Source organism: Leptonychotes weddellii, chromosome 8 (genome assembly GCF_054177405.1).
Source record: "Leptonychotes weddellii isolate Sample4059 chromosome 8, ASM5417740v2, whole genome shotgun sequence".
NCBI classification, from domain to species: domain Eukaryota; kingdom Metazoa; phylum Chordata; class Mammalia; order Carnivora; family Phocidae; genus Leptonychotes; species Leptonychotes weddellii.
The window spans coordinates 74,898,117-74,920,035 of NC_138376.1; the positions used below are offsets into that span (position 1 = coordinate 74,898,117).

The following is a 21,919-nucleotide window of genomic DNA, read 5'->3' on the forward strand; positions in this document are numbered from 1 at the left end:
TTATTTGTTCAAGGAAAAGAATCATTTTCACTGAAATAGAAAGAAAAAAAACAAAGTCAGCTTGTTGATCCATAGGCAGAGCCTGCAAATTTTCAACCCCAACTCTATTCTGAGGACCTGATAGGTCTTCAAAATCTTTTGGTGTTAAGTAAAATGCCACTCCACCTCAATACACAATGACTTAGCACCCTGAAAAACAGTGTGTCACTTCACATCATCTAGAAGGGTACAGTCTTATGATATTTAAGGTTCTTTAAGATTATCTAAGTACTCTTAAAAGTATTTTTCACTTAACTTTAACAAAGTGAATCCACTTGCAATATCCATGAAACAGCTTACCTCTTCCAGAAAAGGAAGAATACATTCATTTGTTTTTAGGAATAACAAAAACTCAGGATGCCATACCAGGTACATATGTCTTTCCAGTGATATGCTCCAATAATTTCCTGGAGGGTGTTCTCACTTTCACATAAGCCGTGTAGTGACCTCCCCTCATTGAGCCACTATGTTCCACTACGCCATAGAGACCATAGAGAACTTTATCTCCCACACTTACATTCTTTTAGACAAAGAAAAAACTGGAATTAGTAATTAGTGAAATATTATAATAGGGAAAATTAAGTCAAATACATGTCCTGCTTAAACTAAGAAAAAATGCACTGTTAAAACAACACTGAAATGTGTTTCCACATGTATTAGTCTGGCAAAATGCAAAAGCCTGACAACATCCTCTGTTGGCTGGGCTGTGGGGAAAAGAGTATTCACACACATTGCCTGTGGGAACACAAAGGGGTACAATCCTATGCAGAGGTATTTCATGTTATCTAGCTGAATTACACAGGTATTACTCTTGGGTTTATCAATCCTATTTGTAGGATTCTATCTTACAGGTACATTTGCAAAATGTAAAAAGACATTCTATTAGTTATTATTTTGGCTCTTAACTGCAGGAATATTTGTAATATCAAAAAACTGAAGACATGGGGATATAATGTACAGTACATGGGATATAGGTAATAACACTATAACAATTTTGTATGGTGACAGATGGTAGCTAGATATATCATGATCACTTTGTAAGGTATATAAATGTTGAATCACTATACTGTATACCTGAAAATAACATAATATTGTATGTCAACTATACTTTGACTAAAAAGAAAATGGAATAAACCCCAAAAAATCAGTCCCCATTAAATTGGGGACTGGTTGAATAAATTATGATGCATTGAGTGTTTTTTGCTTGAAAAATAGAGTGCAGACTATCTCAAAATACTGCTATGAAATAATCTCCAGGATATAATGTTAATAGTAAGGTAGAAAAAAGGATACATATTGTAAGATGTGATTATTTAAGAGTGAAGATGCATATATGCATATCTATCTGCTTATATTTTTAAAAATTACAGAAGAATAAACGATTTTTAAATGGCTTATATATAAAGGGAGGAAAGAAGTGGAATGGACATGGAGAAGAAAAGCTATACTTATTTGAATTTATCTTGTTTTATACATTTGATACATTTGATTTTGGAACTATATAAATATTTTATGTATTTAGTAAAATTTTAAACATTTAAATTTAAAAAGCAATCCCTAAAATGAAAATATAAAAATTAAACAGGTGAATAGTATATTCCAGTTGGCAGCATAATCATTCCACTAAGGTCATGTCAAAAGAACCCAGAAGCCTGCTTGAAGTGGCTTTCAGTAGCCAACTATGGACCCATTTATATTCCATTAATATATTAGCCCACGAATAAAAAGAAAAGTGTAGTAAGCTGAAACATATTTAATGTGTTTCAATCCATAAATTAATAATGGTAAATTAATTGATCATAGTTTAAGGATACCACTGAATTAATTCATTATTCTGAACTGGTTTGGAAGGGGAGTAGGTAAAGAATCAAACATTTATCTAGCCTTTTCTATAAAAACTATATTATAAGATAACTAAATAGATAAACGAATTTCTCTCTGTACAGAAGTGCTCCAGTTGGGGCGCCTGGGTGGCTCAATTGGTTAAGTGTCTGCCTTCGGCTTGGGTCATGATCCTGGGGACCTGGAATTGGGTCCCACATTGGGCTCCCTGCTCGGCCGGGAGCCTGCTTCTCCCTCTCTCTCTGCCTGCCACTGCCCCTGCTTGTGTGCTCTGTCTCTCTCAAATAAATAAATAAAATCTTAAAAAAAAAAAAAGGGAACTGCTCCAGCTAATCAATGAAGAAGGAATGACAGATTTAAAATATCACCATTCTGTAATTCTTAATGAACTTGTGGATCTAGCATTTGAGCATCACTGCTTGCTAATATCACAGAAAGAAAGATAAGTGGCATTATGTGCCACCTAATAAAAAAACAAAACAAAACACGCCCTGTAAGATAGCCTTAGCAGGGGGAACAAAAGAGCATCAAACCTGTATCTGTTCAAGCCTCTTAAGAGCCAATTATCTATTCAGAGGAAATAAAGAAGACAGGGGAAGAACCATCAAAATCTAAACGGAAACTACCAGAAAGATGACTCAGTTTCTTATAAAAATAAATTGCGAGGGAGAGAAAGGGAAAGGATGGGAGAGGGGAACTATACATTAAAAGAGACTAAAAGACATTATCCAATCATAATGTGTAGCCCTTACTTGGATACTAATTCATTTTTAAAATTTCATTTGTGAGACAACTGGAAATATATACGTTAGATGATATGAAGGAATTAGTGCCCATTTTTTTTTTTTTTAGTGTGAAAGTGGTATTGTGGTTTTATGTTCTTAAAAGGAAGGAGGAAGTGATTCTTATCTTTTATAGATACACAGAAAAATATTTATGAATGAAATAATGCTTGATATTTCCTTCAAAATAATGTGGGAAGTAGTAGGTAAGCATGTGGATATGGCAGGACTGGCCCTGTACCTAAGGTTTTAGAGCTAGGGGATGTGTGCTATATAGGTTCACTGTACTATTCCGTCTACTTCTGTGTATGTTGGAAATTCTCCATAAAAAGTACCTTTTAAAAATGTGTTTTTATAAATTTAATACAAAGCTTGTTAAATTTCATTTTGTTTACCACATTATCAAATTCTATGAATACAGAGTGTTAATAATTTTGATAGACAGTGCTGGTATTCTACAGCAAATAAATTGTACTCACCAAATAGTTGCTTTTAAGCTATTTTTGTTTGATTCATCAATGTATGGAAAATATTAAGTTCAATAAGTATTCCATTACATACCACAAAACCTAGACTGCTAACCAATAATCATGAACAGAACAATATGTTACCCCATAACATATGTGGTTCCCTGAAGGAAGACAAAGTCATTGAATTCACCTACACAGTTCTCACATATAAATACAAGCAATTATAAACCAGTCAGCTTCTATATCTAATTATTAAAGTATTATCAATTTTACAGTATCCTACTCAGCTAACAAGTACACTATTTTCAGTAGTGTGCATGATATAGCATGAAAAACAATGCACTAGTATATTGACTCACAAAAGAGAATGAACTCCACAACTGCTAAAACTATTGTCGATTAAGCACGTCATTCACAAGGAACAGGAGAGGGCACAAAATCTGCTTACTTCTCTCCGCAACTATCTGTTTCTAGTAGCACTGACAAGCAGCATTGATTTTCCTGACCACCATGCTAATGGTTCACACAGCTTTTCAACTGTCCCTTATTCTGTCTCCCAAAGGACAAAAGTCATATTCAGTGTGTTAAATGTTCCACGTTACGGATTTAACTTCACCAACTATAAAATTCCCTTTCAGAGAAGCTGAATGAATGAATGAATGACCTAATATTTTTAAGCATAGTATTTACAAGTCAATTAAACATCTTAATAACATACTATACCTTACAAGTAGCAGAACAGAATGGTGCTAAATCAAGTATAAGTGGAAAATCTACATGTCTGTTTACTTTTCGAAGACTCAAGCCAGCCTTAAAAAGACCAAAAAATAATTTTTAATGCAACAAACAATTCATCTACGTCATTGTTAATAAAACCAAAAGAGGAATCCTAGAAGTTAGTTTTTTTAATAGCTATAAAAACATGACTAACGAATAGTCCAAAACTGACATGTAAGTTTGAGACTACTGATTAGTCTGTAAATATTTCCTTTTAAGGGCATGCATTCTTTCTGTAAGTTCCTAAATTGAGATGTAGTACCAAATATAAAATAACTGTGGTACATCATGAAATCAGCTTCTCAGATCTGACATGACCCTATCTTGCTCAGAGTAACTGCACATATATACCCTTCACTAGGCATTCTCATGTAATGAGACACAAGACATCTGCTTCTGCTGTCCACAGCCATTTTACTTCCACTGAGTTTCTACATTCTTGGCTATCACAAATTAAGAATTTAGGGGCACCTGGGTGGCTCAGCCATTGGGCGTCTGCCTTCAGCTCAGGTCATGGTCCCAGGGTCCTGGGATCAAGCCCTGCATTGGGCTCCCTGCTTGGCGGGAAGCCTGCTTCTCCCTCTCCCAGCCCCCCTGCTTGTGTTCCCTCTCTCGCTGTCTCTCTCTGTCAGATAGATAAATAAAATCTTAAAAAAAAAACACAGCCCCCCTGCTTGTGTTCCCTCTCTCGCTGTCTCTCTGTCAGATAGATAAATAAAATCTTAAAAAAAAAAAAAATCAAGAACTTAGTCTAATTTTTCTGTGGATATGGATGGGGATGTATAGAGAAAAATCTCTTCTTGCCTACCTACGGCCCACCTGAAATGTTGCAGATATATAATCAAAACTCCTAATCTTTTCCTTGAGATTTCTTTCATGGGTTTTATACTTAGAAAATCTTCCCCCAGGCAACACCCTCAGGTCCCCTCCCTCCCTCCTTGTACTATCACTTTGCTATCACTCAATAAACCTTGCTTTGCTGCCCACCAAAAAAAAAAAAAAAAAAAACTTCCTCCCAGAGGTCAGGTTAATATTCATTTAAGTTTTCTTCTAGTCTTTTGAAGATTTGTTTCATACAGTTAAAATATTTATCTGAAAATAGTATTGATACATGGTATAGAGGGAAGCTTTACATTTTTTATTTCAGCTCTTTTTCCTAAATCCTTTATCAAATAATCTACCCCGTGGGGTGTCTGGCTGGCTTAGCTGGAAGAGCAAGCGACTCTTGATCTTGGGTTGATCTTGGAGTTATGAGTTTGAGCCCACATTGGGTGTGGGGATTACTTAAAAATAAATAAACTTAAAAACAAAATAATCTACCACTTTCCCAACTGATTTGAGATTATTCCTTTATCATAAAAGAGCTTTAAATAATACTCATGTTTTATTTATTGACAATCTTGACCATACTGTTTTAATTATACAGTTTTATTTTTAAACTGGTGTCAAAAAAATCACCCATTCTAACTTTTTCCAAAATGTTTTAGTATTTCACTTATTTACTCTTTCAGAGGAACTTTAAAATCATTACATCAAATGCAAAAACAAAACAAAACAAAAAACAAAAAAACCCCACATAAAACAAAAAACCAGACAAGGCATTGGATTAAAACTAAGCATAGAGGAAAACCTGACACATTAAAAACATTTAGGTTCCCTCTCATTGTAGAGTCCCTACATTTGCATTTTGTAGCCCTTTTTGCATTTAGTCCAAGCCAACCATGCCCAGCCCACTTACCCCTATCATTGGGATCCTGAGAGCTCAGAAAGCTATGTGCACTTTGCTATTTCCCTGCTTCTAAGGATTCTTAATAAACTTTATTTTTCATTCTCTCTCTCCCATACATGTGCGTGCACGCACACACACACACACACACACAGACACACACACACCCCCCTTAGGTTCCTACCACCTAAACCACCAAATACAGTATCATGAATTAAACCATTTTATTTAGAAAAGTCTTGTAAGCTATTATGGATAAAAAAAGCAGTAAATCCTTTATGACAAATTTTTAAATTAAACAAGTTACTGTCTAATCCTCTGACAGCATTTTACAAGATGTAGGGTTCTGCAAAACATATGACAAAATTACTACAGTGCTATTAAAGGGACTTTTACCTGATGGAATCTTTTAAGATGGAGAATTAGGATAGCTGGAACAGCAGAAATGAGCAATTGCTTCCTGGCATTAGTATAAACTTCTGCTTTCTTTTCTGCATAAAATAATAATAATTTTTTTGTAAAATTCCATTTTATACATTATATACCACGTAACAGAGTTAACATTTATAAAGAAGCATCATACCATATTTTTTAAAATGTTAAAAAAGAAATTAGACTCTGGTGACAAGGGTGCCTCTATACTACTTTCCAAAACTCCACTGAAATGAAAGGGATTTTTTTAAAAAGCACACACTTACAAGAACAAAGAATAGGGGAGGTGAAACTTGCAACAAAATTTTGGGAGCTGGGAAGCAGATGGACTATAGCGACTTATGTCAATGCCCTCCAAAGACCACCAGAAACAGACCTGTAGTTGAAAAAAATGGGTCATTACTCATTGTAGTGAAAGGAGATCACCACAGGGCATTTCAGTAAGAGGTTGTTAGAAAGTAGTTGGGATGGGATTTGAATACGGCCAACAGCATATTTAACTTGGATTAATGTAAGGTGGTATTTCTTCCTTCTCCCATCTAGACATTTCTTTAATTACTAGTGTATTAAACATGTCTTTATTCTGATACTTTGATACCTAGGGCCTTGCTGACATTATAGGGAAGGCTTCAGCCACAACTAGCAAATTCCTAGATATAATAAACAATGTAAGTGTGCCTCTCATATGCAAACCAACCAATCCAAAGCCTATACTCAACCACCTCCTTTATTGGGCTCTGATACACTAGGCCACTATCCATCTGCCCTCATCACACTAGGGTCAGGTACTATACAACTAGAGACAGCCCCCATGCCCCAGAGCCCACTGAAATTATTCAAAACTAGTCAATCCTAAACCTTGTTGATTCTAATTCCTTCCCTGGAAACTACAATAAAGGCTCTTGTCCATGTCTTCTCCTCACTCCTTCTGCCTCCTGACCAACCCTGGTCCTTCCCCATGTGGCCCTGCATGGCATGGCTTAGTGTTCTCCCTCCTCTTCAGAACTGTATGTAACAAACTAGCGGCAACCATCTCCTGATCTATGGGCATCACCACAATTGAATAATTATAAAGCCTGCATTTTGAAACAACTAGTCGCTAAGAATCGGAGTATTCTCTCCATATCAAGGCTACAGATGTACCAGGGAAATTTCTTCTGGAAAGATTTCAGACAGCTAGTACCCCGAAACAAGATTCTGTGGATTTGCATTTTTCAAGGCAGAGATGGGTACTTCCTGTTCAATTTACTTCATCAAAAATCGATTTAGAAGTCCAGTCACCGTCTTCAGTGCTGAGGTACAACGATGAAAAAGATAATTCCTGCTTCCAAGCAGCTTACGTGTAGGCACAAGGTTCTCAGGTTCCTCTATTTAGGATCTATAACCCACTAGTCATTGACTATCAAATACCCTGTGAATACTAAGAAAAACAAAAACCTAAATGTTTACCTGGGGAACCGGTTTCCTTTTGGTACCTCTGCTTCTTTTCAGCACAATTCTCACACAGAAGCTTGTTATTCCCCATTAGTAATTCCACAGATGTAAACTGGTAGAGACAGGACTGAAGTGAGCATTCTTTAGAAGTAGTTACATAGCTCTGAGAAAGGGTCTGAAAAGCATTTGGGGGGCGAGGAGACAGCATATGTTTCTCCTCTGAAGAACATAAACTATTTGGAACACTTGGTGGCTTATTTTCTCTATCAAAATCTCTATCTCCAGTTACAGGGCGGCTCAGATGAAGTTCGGAAATAGCTTCAGCCACTCCCCTGTCACCAGTGCCAGGCTCCCTGGTGGGTGGTCCAGCTGCTGGCGGCTGGGGAGAGGGGGCATGCGGGCGCACACAGCATCCACGGCTAGACCTCAACAACATAGCCTGCTCAGAAGCACTTTCGGATTCTGAAGCCTCGCTGTCTGCATCAGCGCTACTTTCAGAACGGCTGGCCTCTTTCTCACTGCCATCGGTGGGGCTTTCAGTCAGAGCCGACTTGGTATTCGTGATGCTTGCAAATGCTGAGGAATCCCCGTTCATCTCAAGGTGCTCATTTTTCTGGCATATGACGACTGCTCTATCTTCTCCAGATGACAATTTTCTTACACATTTTCTGCCATGAACTAGGTGATTCTGTGTTTTCAGAGAAAAGAATCTTGTGACCTTACTGAAAATAAATGCAAGTCTTATTTACACGTTCCACAATTATTAAATAAATACTTTTCCTAGACCCTCTGAAATCCATTTCCTAAATCTACCTAAACTGCAATCAATAGAAGATAGAATAACAAATAGTTCTAATTTAAAATTAATCTTTATACAAGAAACTCACAATAGCGGTTACTTATCTGTGGAGAAAGAAGCAGGTCTTTGTAGAACAGAGCTGAGGGAGGCTTTTTAATTATAAACCTTTGTACATACTCTCTGGAGTCCTGCCACTTCAAGAGCATTGTAACAGAAAAAGCTAATTCTGATAATGTATCAATTTGCTAAGTTAGTACAAATCATATCACATAAAAAAAAGTTTTTTGAAAAAATGAAGTGCAAATTTAGATTGATTTCTTTAAATTTTTATGGGACAATTCAACAACCAGCTATGTCCCTAGTGAAATAATGGGTCTAGACAATGGTCATCAGTGACTGGTAACATCAAAGATTAGACATCAAATATTACATGCATCTCCTTGGTGGAAGTATACACCGCCAGTTAAAAGGTTTCTTGCCAAGGGGCTCCTGGGTGTCTCAGTTGGTTGAGCATCCAACTCTTTTTTTGTTTTAAGATTTTATTTATTTGACAGAGAGAGAGACAGCGAGAGAGGGTACACAAGCAGGGGGAGCAGGAGAGGGAGAAGCAGGCTTCCCACTGAGCAGGGAGCCCAATGCAGGGCTCAATTCCAGGACCCTGGGATCATGACCTGAGGCGAAGGCAGACGCTTAACGACTGAGCCACCCAGGCACCCGAGCATCCAAATCTTGATTTACGCTCAGATCATGATCTCAGGGTTGGGAGATCGAGCCCCATGTTGGGCTCCACACTGGGTGTGGAGCCTGCTTAAGATTCTCTCTCTCCCCCTCTCTTTCCCTCTGTCCCTCCCCAACCCTCAAAAAATAAATAAATAAAACTTTAAATAAATGTTTTCTTGCCAAAAGTCAAATAATAAAACTTGAGCCTAATTAGGCCTTTAGATTGAACTGCCTTAGAGAGGAAATAAAGGGAACAAAGAAATCTGTTAACACCATGGAAATGCAATAGCAAGATAAATTATTATTGAATGTGGGAATGTGAGAAATTCCTGGGAAAAAAAAATGACCCAATTTCTTCAACAAATACATTGCAAAGTAGGGGAGAAAGGGAGGGGGAAATCTGTAGATTAAACGAGACCTAAGAGATATGCAATTAAGAGATGGCAATCAACTGCAATCTATAGATCTTTTTTAGATCCTAAATTCAAGCACACCTTAGAAAGCAAAAACAAAAAAGGTATTTATGAGACAACTACAGAAATTTAAATAATGACTGGATGTTGGCACTATTAAAAAGTTATTAATATTTTTAGGTATGATGATGCACTGTGGTTATTTCTTTAAAAATAGTATTTATCTTTTATATCAGAATTATTTCAAAATAATATGAGATGGGGAGGGGGAGAATGTGGGATAGCTACAGATAAAATACGATTAGCCATGATCTGATACCTGTGAATCTGAGAAACAGGTACATGGGAGTTTATAACACTACCTCTCTACTTTTGTATATTTTTGAAACTTTTCTTATTAAAAAGTTTTTTTAAAACAGATGTCTCACAAATGCATATAATCTTACCTTATCTTTAGATGAAGACTGGTTCTTGGTGGCTCTGGGTTCAGAAGTATTTTCTATAGTAACAGTGTCACTGTACTGATCATTATCTGTCGCCTGCGAACTTCTATATTTACTCATTCTTCCCAAAAGTACCGGTTTTGAAACCTATATAGATGCCATGTACATAACACAAAACTTATTTAGGAAATAAATTCTGGATATCACCTACTTTTTTGAATTTCTAACTCATGTGAAATTAGATAATTTCCTTAACATTAATTCTCAAACTGTAAAACATAATGGTTTGAAATCCCTGAGAGTAAGAACTATATCATAATTTATGCATATATACACAAACCCCAGTATCAAATACACTCTATGAACTCCATTATCATAGATAAAAAAATGATTCTCAGATAATGTGATAACATGCTCAACAAATGTCTAAGTATATGAATGAATAAATGCTCTTCACAAAAGACTCATTATTAAGTTTTTTTCTCCTTACCCTTTCTTCTATTATAGGAAGTGAAATATCAATAAAGGGATCGTTCACAGAGGAGATCTTAAAAAGAAAACATATTGAGAAATTCAGTTAGAATTCTAATATAGACAATGTAGTTTTGTAAAGTCTTAAAGAAATCAAACTTCCCAGGCAACTTAGAATTTCAAGTTTAAAAACATCCCTGGAACAAACAGTGATTTTAATTGGGTAGAGCAGCACATATTGTTAATCAAAACAAAATATCCCAAAGCCTCAATAAATGCAACCCAGTTGAATTTTATAATATTGCCAATACGACTAACTTATAATATTCAAAGTAACTTCTAAATTAACTGTGTTTAATAAAACCGATCAACTAAAGATATAAACATATTTTTGGTGAAATTGTGCCACAACATAAATCAAATAGAAGTATTAAAAAAAAAAAACAAAAACCCAGAGCGCTTGACTGTGTTTTGTAGCTTCTTAGGTGAGCTCTGTTTAAAAAGATTCTCTCTAGCTTGTGAGACAGAAATCAACTTCTACGTTGAAAATACTAGAAATTTAAGTAATATCATGTTGATAAATGCTGTGCTTCAACACGACACGCTAGAAGGAGATGTAACATATAATCCTGATTTTATAAGACTTAGAGAGAAAAGAAAGGTACTCGATAATCTGGGACAGGAAAATGGACATAAAGACTCTCCATTTTATGATTAAAATCTAACAGAAGTTTACACCTATCATACTCTAAGCCATACATTTTCAGAAATATTCCTTACCAAATAATTGAAAACCTATAAAAATGTTTATGTGTTTTAAGTTGTTGTTAAAGTACAGATGGCATTCAAAATAAAAATTATCATTACATTCAAAGATGAGTCTACTTTAAACAAAACTTCAACAAGTTATATAAATGTAAACTTTAAATAAAATGTGGTAGATCACCCTAAGTTATTAGAATCATATTTTAGGGCAATGCATAGTTATATGACATAGTTATTCCCTTCCCAGAAGTTTCTCTTCCATTTCAATCCAAACAAGTACCTAACACATTGCAGCACACTAAAGGAGGCTAAAAGAACGTCACGGGTTTGTTGAGAGGAAAAAACACTTTAAAAATTATAAATTATGTTCTTCCTCTGGGAGTGAAGGATATATCTAACGACTTTTAAAATCTATTACGTAGTCATCTGTCACTAATAAAAATAAATGCTGATGATTATATGTGAAAGAAAACAACAAATGATGATTGTAATCTATTCCATGTTGAAGTGAATTCCAAAGCACCTACATTTGCACATTCTTCACACATGACTGTGCTAGTTAATTCACCAATAAAGATCCGATCTATGAAGTTCATTTTCACACCTTCTCTTCCATACGCTGTAAAAATAATACTTTTTAATGCAAAAAATATGTCAACCATCAACCTAACAATGTAACATGCTTTTTCTCTGTTGATTCAAAGGAAATCTGAGTAAGACAGATGTCCAATACATTTAATACATTTTATCGTATGATGTTATAATGTCTTTCTCCTTTACAATTCTATAGAGAAAATTTGATTATCAACTACAGTAGTCTCCAAGAAATAATGAACAGTTCTTAAACTTGAGGCAAAATAGGTAGACCAATAACCACTGTTCAGATCATACCTCAACTGCTCCCATTAAACCCTTTAAAGCCTCTGTACCTAACGTAGAGGTAGACAGAGGGATGAAAAAGATTATGCTTTTAGGGCTACAGATGCCTGGACCATAACTATGGAAACAACAGAGTAGTAAAAGACAAGTAAACATAGTAGAACGTGAAGAATTAATTTGGGCAATTAGTAACATTACACACACACACACACACATATGTGTGCGTTCAGTATAAAATGGTAAAATTATTGTGTTTGGGAAATATTTATAAATCAAAGAAAATCATGCCTGTGATTTGCTTCAAAATAATCAGGAGTTAGGAGAACATAGATAAAACATAATACACCATGAATTCAATGTAGTTTAAGAGGGGTGAGGAGTACACGAGGTTCTATCATACTATTCTCTCCATTTCAATAGATGTTTAAAACTTTCCACAGTAAATTATGACAAAAAATATATATTAACAAACCTCACTCCTCTTTCAAACTTCTATCCTTTTTGGATCTCTAACTTGAAATTTTATACAAACAACATTTAGTCATTTCAAAACATTATTTGAAGTATTGAATGTCACAGCCAACTTATAGACATATCAATAAACATCTTTTAATATAATGATAACTATTTAGAAGTTACTAATGTAAACTAAGACATTTCATTAAGAAAATTGTACAAGGGATTGAAAATAGAAAAGATTACACAAAACTGGAAGGAAAGAAAAACTGGGCAGTTATTCTAAACATACACTAGATGGCACTATCTCAAAACAAACAAACAAACAAAAAACCCCAAGCATACTTGAGAATCCACATTTTAAAACATCTTGAACCCTTCACATGAAACTAATGTAACACTGTGTGTCAACTATACTGTAATTAAAAAAAAAAATCTTGAACCTTTCACTGCATATAGTTTGGGCATGTACAATCACAATATGTATGTTTGTTTATGAATTATAGACATGTAGTGTGTATATATAATACCACAAATAAATAGAAGTTAGAAAAGAAAATAAATAAAATGCAAATAATATTTTAAACATTTAAAAATGATGACTTTGTACCAGCATCAGTTAATATCTGAAGACAAAATATACAGTTAGGACAAGGTAAATCACTCATATCATGAGCTGTAAGCCCACACTTAAATACTGATAATTATAAATAATCAGCTTTGATTAGATAATCACTGGTTTTGCCTCAGACTTTGGCTGATGAAGAGTCGACACTAGAAGTAAAGTAGACATGTATGTTTGATTTAGTACTCTCTCCAACCAATCTTTGGAACACCTAAGCATTCTGACTAGTTAAAACTGTATAATATCCATAAATCCACTTATCCAAGCATAGGTCAACTGCAAAATGACACAATATGATGAAACGGAACTCCCAGCGAGGCTGCTGCTTTCCACAACCTTTCAAGTCTCCCTTAGGATACTTCACATTAGGGTTATCAGTGTCAGTCTGTATATTTGATACTAGTTTTAGTTTTTAAAGTTCACATGGACGCATTCTAACATTTTCTTTCTATGACCCAGTAGACTATCTTGGCAGCCACTGGAGTAAGTACACTCTCCTTTTAAGGCCACTACTTTACAGAATTAGTTCACATAATGCTCAGTTCTTTTTCCCCTGAAAAGAAACGTACAATTTTCTTCTAGGAGAAAGTTTTAACAGTGAATGAATCAACATACCTTTGACTTTTTTTCTAGTATCATCATCAGCAGTTTTAGTAGTTGGGTTGTTAAATGCTTTTAGAATGCTAGCTTGTATTCTCTATAAAACAAATAAGAATTTCGTAAGAATCCATATTTGAATGTATTCTTATAGGTTTAGAGTAAGTTCTCCCTCTTTTCCCTCCTCTCCCACACTCTACCACTCTGTCCCTAAAATGATGTGTCATTTTAATCAGGACAAAAAGTAACACAGAGACCATGTGGAATTTCTTATCTATTGAAGAAAAAATTTTACTATATAAGAAGCTATTAAACTGGTCACTATGATCTTCACCTAGATTATATATATTCCTATATGAGTAAAGTCCAGAACATCAAATAATTTCCACAGCAAGAATACCCCAAATCTTGATCAGTTATCCTTTTATTTGAATTCAGTTGTCAATAATGATTACTAGTATTAAAGTCTTTAGCAGCTCTAAGGAAATGACAAGATCTATATGTTTCCATAGCTCTTTATGTTTCAGGAAAGATCCAATATCACAGAAAACTTTCAAAATGAAATAAAATCAGATTCCAAGAATAAAGACATTTGAGCTAATAAATTATCATCTTTTATACTAATTATGTCCCTCCTTAGTGGATGAATTTAATCTTCTCAAATTCACATTTTTACAGTGCAGTGAGAGAAAAGCTTGTTAAAAAAAAAAAAAAACAAACTTCTGGAGGATAATTAAGTAAAGTCTTAATCACAGGTTTTCATAGGTGAGACCGCTGTTTGACCTGGACTTCCTGAAAATGATACCTAATTCTGTTCTTAAAAAAATATTATATTAAAGAAAAATGAAACTCAAACTGCAGACTTGCCAGAGAATCATAAAAGTACTACATACCAGAATACAGACACTTTCCACTGTTCAGAAAATTCACAGCCTTAAATATTTAAATCAATTGAATAGAATAAAAACAAATTAAGCAGCCACATCATAAATTTAGAAAAAGAATATCAAAGCTGAACGAAAGTAAATAACAAAACTCAACAAAAGAGTTAATGAAGACAAAAGTATATAAATTGAAGAGACTAATAAATGAATCAAAAGCTGATTTTTGGGTGGGGGATAAATAAACTTACTAGTCAATCTTAATCAAAGTAAGGATGAAAAGCATTAACATCACACCTAAGAAAAAGGAAACCACTAACAAAATTAAGGATATTTTAAGTAATCATGAGAGACTACTTTGCTCCACTCTCATGTAATTACATTTGAAAATTCAGAAAAAATTAGATAATTTTCCAGGAAATGAGTTCCAGAAGAGAGAGAGTACCTTCCAGCTTTCATGAGGTAGGTGAATGGGCAGAAAGAGAAGAATGGTGTTACACAGTAACTCCGTACAAAAAGTTCCAAGCCCTAACTTTTGACAGAGGAATGCCACTAAACATATGTTCCAGAGCATAAAAAAGGGAAGCCTCCAAATTATTTTCATGAAGCATAATATTGGTATCAAAGCTGACAGAGAACATATACAACACACACCAACATCACGTATGAAAAAAATTCTAAATAAAATACAGAAGCACATTAAAATAATACACTATCATTAAGACTTTTGTTCTAGTAATGCAGGGATATTAGGAAATCTATTCATACAAGCCATCATATTAATAGATATAAGAAGCAAAACATTATTTAAGATTAAATCCCTTGATTTATTACTATTATTTAGGACTGTATTAGTGTTCTAGTCAATGCATTTGATAGAAAAATAAATCTCAGAGTATAAAAATTATAAAGGAGATAAAATTATTTGCAGATGATATGACTTTTTACTTGGAAAAGCCAAAAGAACAAACTGAAATGAAAAACTACTATAAATAATAAAAGAATTTGATATGGGGTATATAAATATAATGAAGTCAATAGTCTTCACACAGACAAACAAAAACCAGTTAGAAGCAATGGAAGAAAATGCCCCATTTATAATAACAACTAAAAAGATAAAATAACGAATAAACTTAAGGGTTGTGTAAGATCTAAATGAGGAAAACTTAAAAACACTACTGAAAGACACAAAAGAAAACTTGATCAAATGGAAAGACACACCATGTTCTTCAATGGGTCCTAAATAAACATTTCAATCTTGCCCCCTAAATTTATGAATTTAACATAATTCCAGTAAAAATAGCAATAGGTTTTTTTTTTTTTTTAATGTGAGAGATTGAAGGGGGAGATTAGTCCTAAACTAGATATGGAGGAATAAATAAGAATAGCAATGAAAAATCGGTGGGGGGGAACAGGAAGTGTAGTGACAAATGACTGGTCCCATTAGATTTATTAAAATGCATTAAAAAATGGGCAAAGGACCTGAAGAGGCGTTTTTCCAAAGAAGCCATACAGATGGTAGACAGACACATAAAAAGATGTTCAATATCAGTAGTCATCAGGGAAATACAAATCAAACCTGCCACGAGATATTACCTCACACCAGTCAGAATGGCTAATATCAAAAAGACAAGAAATAACAAGTGTTGGTAAGGATGTGGAGAAAAAGGAACCCTTGTGCACTGTTGGTGGAAACATAAGTTTAGTGCAGCCACTGTAGAAAACAGTATGGAGATTCCTCAAAAAATTAAAAATAGAAATACCATATGATCCAGTAGTTCTACTAGTGGGTATTTTTTTAAAGATTTATTTATTTACTTACTTATTTGAGAGAGAGATAGCAAGAGAGAGTATGAGCAGAGAGGAGAGAGAGAAGCAGGCTCCCCGCGAGCAGGGAGCCCGATGTGGGGCTCGATCCCAGGACCCTGGGATCATGACCTGAGCCGAAGGCAGATGCTTAACTGACTGAGCTACCCAGGTGCCCCTCACTAGTGGGTATTTACCCAAAGAAAACAAAAACACTAATTTGAAAAGATATATGCACCCCTATGTTTATTGTAGTGTTATTTACAATAGACAAGATATGGAAGCAGCCACGTGTCCATCAATAGATGAATGAATAAAGAAAATGTTCTAATGGAACATACAATGCAATAATTACTTGGCCATAAAAAAGAATGAAATCTTGCCATTTGCAAAAACATGAAGGAACCTGAAGGGTATTATGATAAATGAGATAAGTCAGACAGAAAATGATAAATACCATAAGATCTCACTTATATATGGAATCTGGTACAGCACTCTGGAAAACAGTATGGAGGTTCCTCAAGAAGTTAAAAATAGAGCTACCCTACGACCCAGCAATTGCACTACTGGGTATTCACCCCGAAGATACAGATGTAATGAAAAGAAGGGGCACATGCACCCCAATGTTCATAGCAGCAATGTCCACAATAGCCAAACTGTGGAAGGAGCGAGATGTCCCTCAACAGATGAATGGATAAAGAAGATGCGGTCCATATATACAATGGAATATTACTCAGCCATCAGAAAGGATGAATACCCAACTTCTACATCAACATGGATGGAACTGGAGGGTATTATGCTGAGTGAAATAAGTCAGAGAAAGACAATTATATGGTTTCATTTATATGTGGAATATAAGGAATAGCATGGAGGATCATAGGGACAGGGAGGAAAATCTGAATGGGAAGAAATCAGAGAGGGAGACAAACTATGAGAGACTCCTGACCCTGGAAACAAACTGAGCGTTGTGGAAAGGGAGGTGGGTGGAAGGATGGGGTAACCAGATGATGGGCATTAAGGAGGGCACATGATGTAATGAGCACTGGGTATTGTATGCAACTAATGAATCACTGAACACTACATCAAAAACTAGTGATGTACTATATGTTGGCTAATTGAATTTAAATTAAAAAACTTCAGTGCCTTCATCATATTAATTTAAAAAAAAGATTTCACTTATATGTGGAATCTAAAAAACAAAATGAACAAACAAATAAACAGATTCTTAAATTCAGAAAACAAACTGGTGGTTGCCAGAGGGGAGGGAGTAAGAGGATGGGCAAAATAGATAAAGAGGATTAAGAGGTACAAACTTCCAGTTATAAAATAAATAAGTCATGGAAATGAAAAGTACAGCATAGGGAATATACTCAATAATATTGTAATAATGTTGTATAGTGACAGATGGTGACTATACTTATGGTGAGCACTGAGTAATGTATACAACAATTGTATACAATCAATGTTGTACACCTGAAAGTAAGATGTCAATTATACTTCAAAATATTAAAAATTGAGGAAAAAACAATAAAATGAATAAACAGACTGCAGCATAAAAAAAGAGAGAGGGAAAGAGAGATGCAATTCTGGAATGTGCTCTATAGACTCTTTGCCCTTGGAAAGGATAGAGTGGAGTAAGATGATAAAGACGATGATGTTAGATTTTTTTTTAGTCCTTTTCAAAGGGAAGAAAGTGTATCAAGAAGGAGGTCCCACCAGCCATTAATGAAGAGATTTCATATGTAGAGAAAGTCTGTGACTGATGCATGAAAGGAAGAGAAAATATGCCAAAGTTTCCTTTGCAAGTTACTATTCCAAACAGAGAATAACAGAGCTTAAGGCAAAATAGGTAATATGGAGATCTAGACTTTCATTTTGAAATTAATAAAATGTGGTTGATTATATAAAGAAAAATGCATTTAAACCTTCATAATTTAAAGTATGATCCTAATAATCAAAAAGATAAGCAAACAGAATCAAGGGCAAGTTGAGAAATAAGCCCAAATACATATGAAAAATTAGTATAATTAGGGTGTTACCAATTTAGCGGGAAAAGCATACTATACAGTGTGGATAACCGTAGGATAGTCAAATGGGAAAAAAGGAAATATTCTGGGAACAGGATAAACCTCAATAGATCAAGATTTAAATCTAAAAATGAATTATAAAGTACTAGGAGAAAACATGGGGAAATTCTTTTATAACCTAGGAGTGGGAATGCCTTTTTTAACCATGACTCAATATCCAGAAGGCTTTTAAAATAAAAGACTGTTAAATTCAAAACCAAAAAATTTTTAAACTTTTTTACCTAAAAAAAAATACGCTGCCAAATTATAAGCAAAATCAAGACACAAATGACAAACTTGGAAATATATTCTCTCCTAGTATACAAAAAGCTTTTAGAAATCAGCAAAGGATCAGAACTCAGCAGAAAAAGGGGTAAAAAATAGGAACAGAGGAAAAGATATTCAGCTTCATTCAAGGAGAAATGTATACTAAAACCACCCTGAGATGCATTTTTCTACCCAGCTGATTGGTAAAAATTAGAAAGTTTGACAGAACAGTCTTTTGGTGGTGCTGTGGGGAAAGAGACTCCCTTACATGGCATGTAGCTAACAGAAGTGAAAATTGTATGCCTATGGAGGATATCAAAATTACAAATGGACAGATCATTTGATCCAGCAATCTCATTTCTATATGTATGCAGATATACTAACACACATGCAAAATAACACAAATACCTTATTCATCACAGCATTACGCATAAAAGCAAAAACACTGGAAACATACATATAAGGGAGAATCACTAAGACACTGGTTTGATATCTTCAGGTAAAAAAAAAAAGAGAGAGAGAGAAGCTTCCTATCTTCTGATATGAAAAGACTGTTACAATTAAGTGAAAAAAGACAAAACTGCAAAACTGCAGAAAGTGTTCATGTAATATATGCCACCTTCTGAATAAAGAAAGGAGAAAAATACACACACACACACATACCACCACCACCACCACCAAAGGAGAGCATAAACAAGACAGACAACATAGTTTACGGGCAACAGCAGGGCCAATGCATAAGAGAGGCAAGAGAATTCCCAGAAGCACAGTTAGTGGGAACTCCAGAACGACACCTGTACATCCAATGTGGGAGGCAACCAACCCATACTGAAGCAGTGAGACCAGGAGACAGACACACTGTCAACACTAAGATCCCCTCTGCTACTGTACCATGTTTTAAATCTGAGAACAGAATATATGGGGAATGAGCTGCTACTGTCCTTATTCTCCCCATGCTCTGCTGTGGATCAGCAGAGTATACACATTACCTAACCCAAAGTCGTTCTGCTCTGACCTATTCCTGAGAGCAAAGAGGTGGGTCATGATGAACTCAGAAGCAGAAAATACGGAGCAGCCTTTAACGTTTTTGGACCAGAGAGCTAGCACCTGGTCTCTCCTATAACTCTGTCAGTTGCTTGGAGAAGCATGGCTCAGAACACATTCATGACCTTGCCCACTGACTTCCCCCAGAAAGAACTCTTAGAAATTCTGGGACGCCAAAGCCAAACTATGTTCCAGAGATTCTCTCAGTCCCTCTTCTTTTGGGAGCCTTCATCCAATAATGACAATAGGTTTGTGCTTGCTAACCAGTTATGCAAAACTAAACAATCTAATTGTTTAAGCATACACAGATCGCTCTCAAAACTATAAGACAATGAAATGATTACTGTAAAAGTAAAAAAAAAGTCGTTCCCTCTGATGAGGAACACATATTTGAAAAGAAAGAACAGGTGGCTTCTATGGCACTAAAACATTCTATTTTTTTTTAACTCTGGGTGTGATGGTGAGGAAGGTTTCTAGTGGTAAATTACTTTTCTTTATATTATGCTTTAAACTGTATATATATCTGCATACATTCTTCTGTATATAGGATACATTTCATGGTAAGTGTCTGATACCTTCCCCCAATAATTGTGAAACTGAGTTTCATTTATTAACCAGCCTAAGATCAGCACATTATATTTCCTAGAACTGCTCACTATTCTCTTCAAGTATATTTTGAAAGTTGATGCAAGATTCAAAAACTTAAATATATACAAAGTAGGGTATAAAAGTAAACATACAGCAATCTGTGCCATGTCATACTATCTTGAAATATATGTGAAGAAAATCAAAATCATAAAATATGTCCCAAAGCTATTAAATAGTGAAATAATCTTCAATTCAGACACAATAAATTTGAAAATTGATATAATTCAGATACTGTCTGAGCTAAAGCTGACTTTCATACCTTTAAAAAAGAATTGACTGAATGAAAATAAATTAGAATGGTATGAATTCCATGCAGGAGAATGGACTTAAATAAAGATTCCAATAAATACCATATTCACCTGTAAATATTTAGTATAACTGTAAAAAGTCTCTCCAGCCAGCAAAGATAAAGAACTCTAAACCAAGTTATAAGTCTATAAATTTATTTTACAATTTGAATATTTTACTAATTCAAACATGACTTTCAATATGATTTAACGAGTCTTTGCCATTTTCAGAAATGTAAACTATAATATCAAACTCTTAAAAAGGAATAAAAACAATGGAGTTGTTTAAATTATTAACTTTTAAACTATTAGACATTTGCTTTTTTATTGTATCTTAGCCACAAATTTATATTCTCTAAACTGTTAAAGGAGTTAATTAATAGGTAATTCATCAAGTTGAATAAAATAAATGAGTTTAGGTCTATCTACAGCCTCTCATTGTTGAGAGTCATGCTTTGAACCATTTAAGTTAAAAAAAAAAGAGACACGCGGCGCGCGCGCGCGCACACACACACACACACACACACACTTTGGCCAGGAAGCTGCTAACAACTGCAGCACATTAATCAATTAGCAGTGTCAAGGTTCAACTATTTCAAATCTCCACCATAAACTTCTTTCAAAAATAAGAATACATAACACTCATGGCTTAACAGTCAGCTGAGACAGTCTGCCTTTAAAATAGTCCTAACCAATAATGTATCAGTGATGTATCTTTGGAAATAAAATTGTAGTATTGTTAATTTGGTGAGAGCTCAAATTAAAAGCAAGATAGTGAAGAAGCACATACCTTGTAAGCTGAAAAGACTGCCTGTAAAAGAAGTTCTTACAGTAAATTTGATTTTATTTTGTCCACGAAAAATGTGCAATTTTTGCACAAATGATCCCTTTAGCACTCTATTTGGCAAGAGCATGGTATAGCCCTCAACTTTACAGTTATCAGAAAAAAACTTCAATGAAACATTATGAAAGGGGGTCAGTAGTTTTTAATCATTACGACAAGACTCTGGCGGCAGACATAACGCTGGAGCCTTTCTTCAATCAAAACACACATGGCAGTGACAAACTACAACAGCAGCACGGTTACCAGCTGTGGGGTTCCCAGGCCAGACAATGCAGCTCCTGCATGGGGACTCACTGTAACTGACTGCACCACTGACTTGCTTAAGAGACTGAATAAATCCACGGACTTGACATTTTAATTTTGCCACACCGTCTAAAGCCCTCAAATAGGGGAAGATTAAGAGCTT

At 34.9% G+C, this 21,919-nt stretch overlaps 1 protein-coding gene across 10 annotated transcripts in view; it reads right to left on the reverse strand.

Annotated features, from left to right (window-relative positions):
- USP45 (ubiquitin specific peptidase 45) overlaps positions 1 to 21,919 on the reverse strand; it is a 71,592-nt gene that overhangs the window by 4,187 nt on the left and 45,486 nt on the right. For 2 of the 10 annotated variants that reach the window (XM_081828701.1, XM_081828702.1), the window contains exons 10-18: positions 21,460 to 21,480; positions 13,689 to 13,770; positions 11,641 to 11,732; positions 10,368 to 10,424; positions 9,881 to 10,024; positions 7,518 to 8,190; positions 6,033 to 6,127; positions 3,857 to 3,943; positions 406 to 559 (exon numbers count right to left, since the gene is read on the reverse strand). In XM_081828701.1, coding sequence (XP_081684827.1) covers positions 406 to 559; positions 3,857 to 3,943; positions 6,033 to 6,127; positions 7,518 to 8,190; positions 9,881 to 10,024; positions 10,368 to 10,424; positions 11,641 to 11,732; positions 13,689 to 13,770; positions 21,460 to 21,480 — 1,405 coding nt within the window. Of the gene's footprint in view, positions 1 to 405; positions 560 to 3,856; positions 3,944 to 6,032; positions 6,128 to 7,517; positions 8,191 to 9,880; positions 10,025 to 10,367; positions 10,425 to 11,640; positions 11,733 to 13,688; positions 13,771 to 21,459; positions 21,483 to 21,919 lie in introns of those variants that run through there. The other 8 variants (XR_014147820.1, XM_031024717.2, XM_006730215.3 and 5 more) reach the window with 7 other exon arrangements.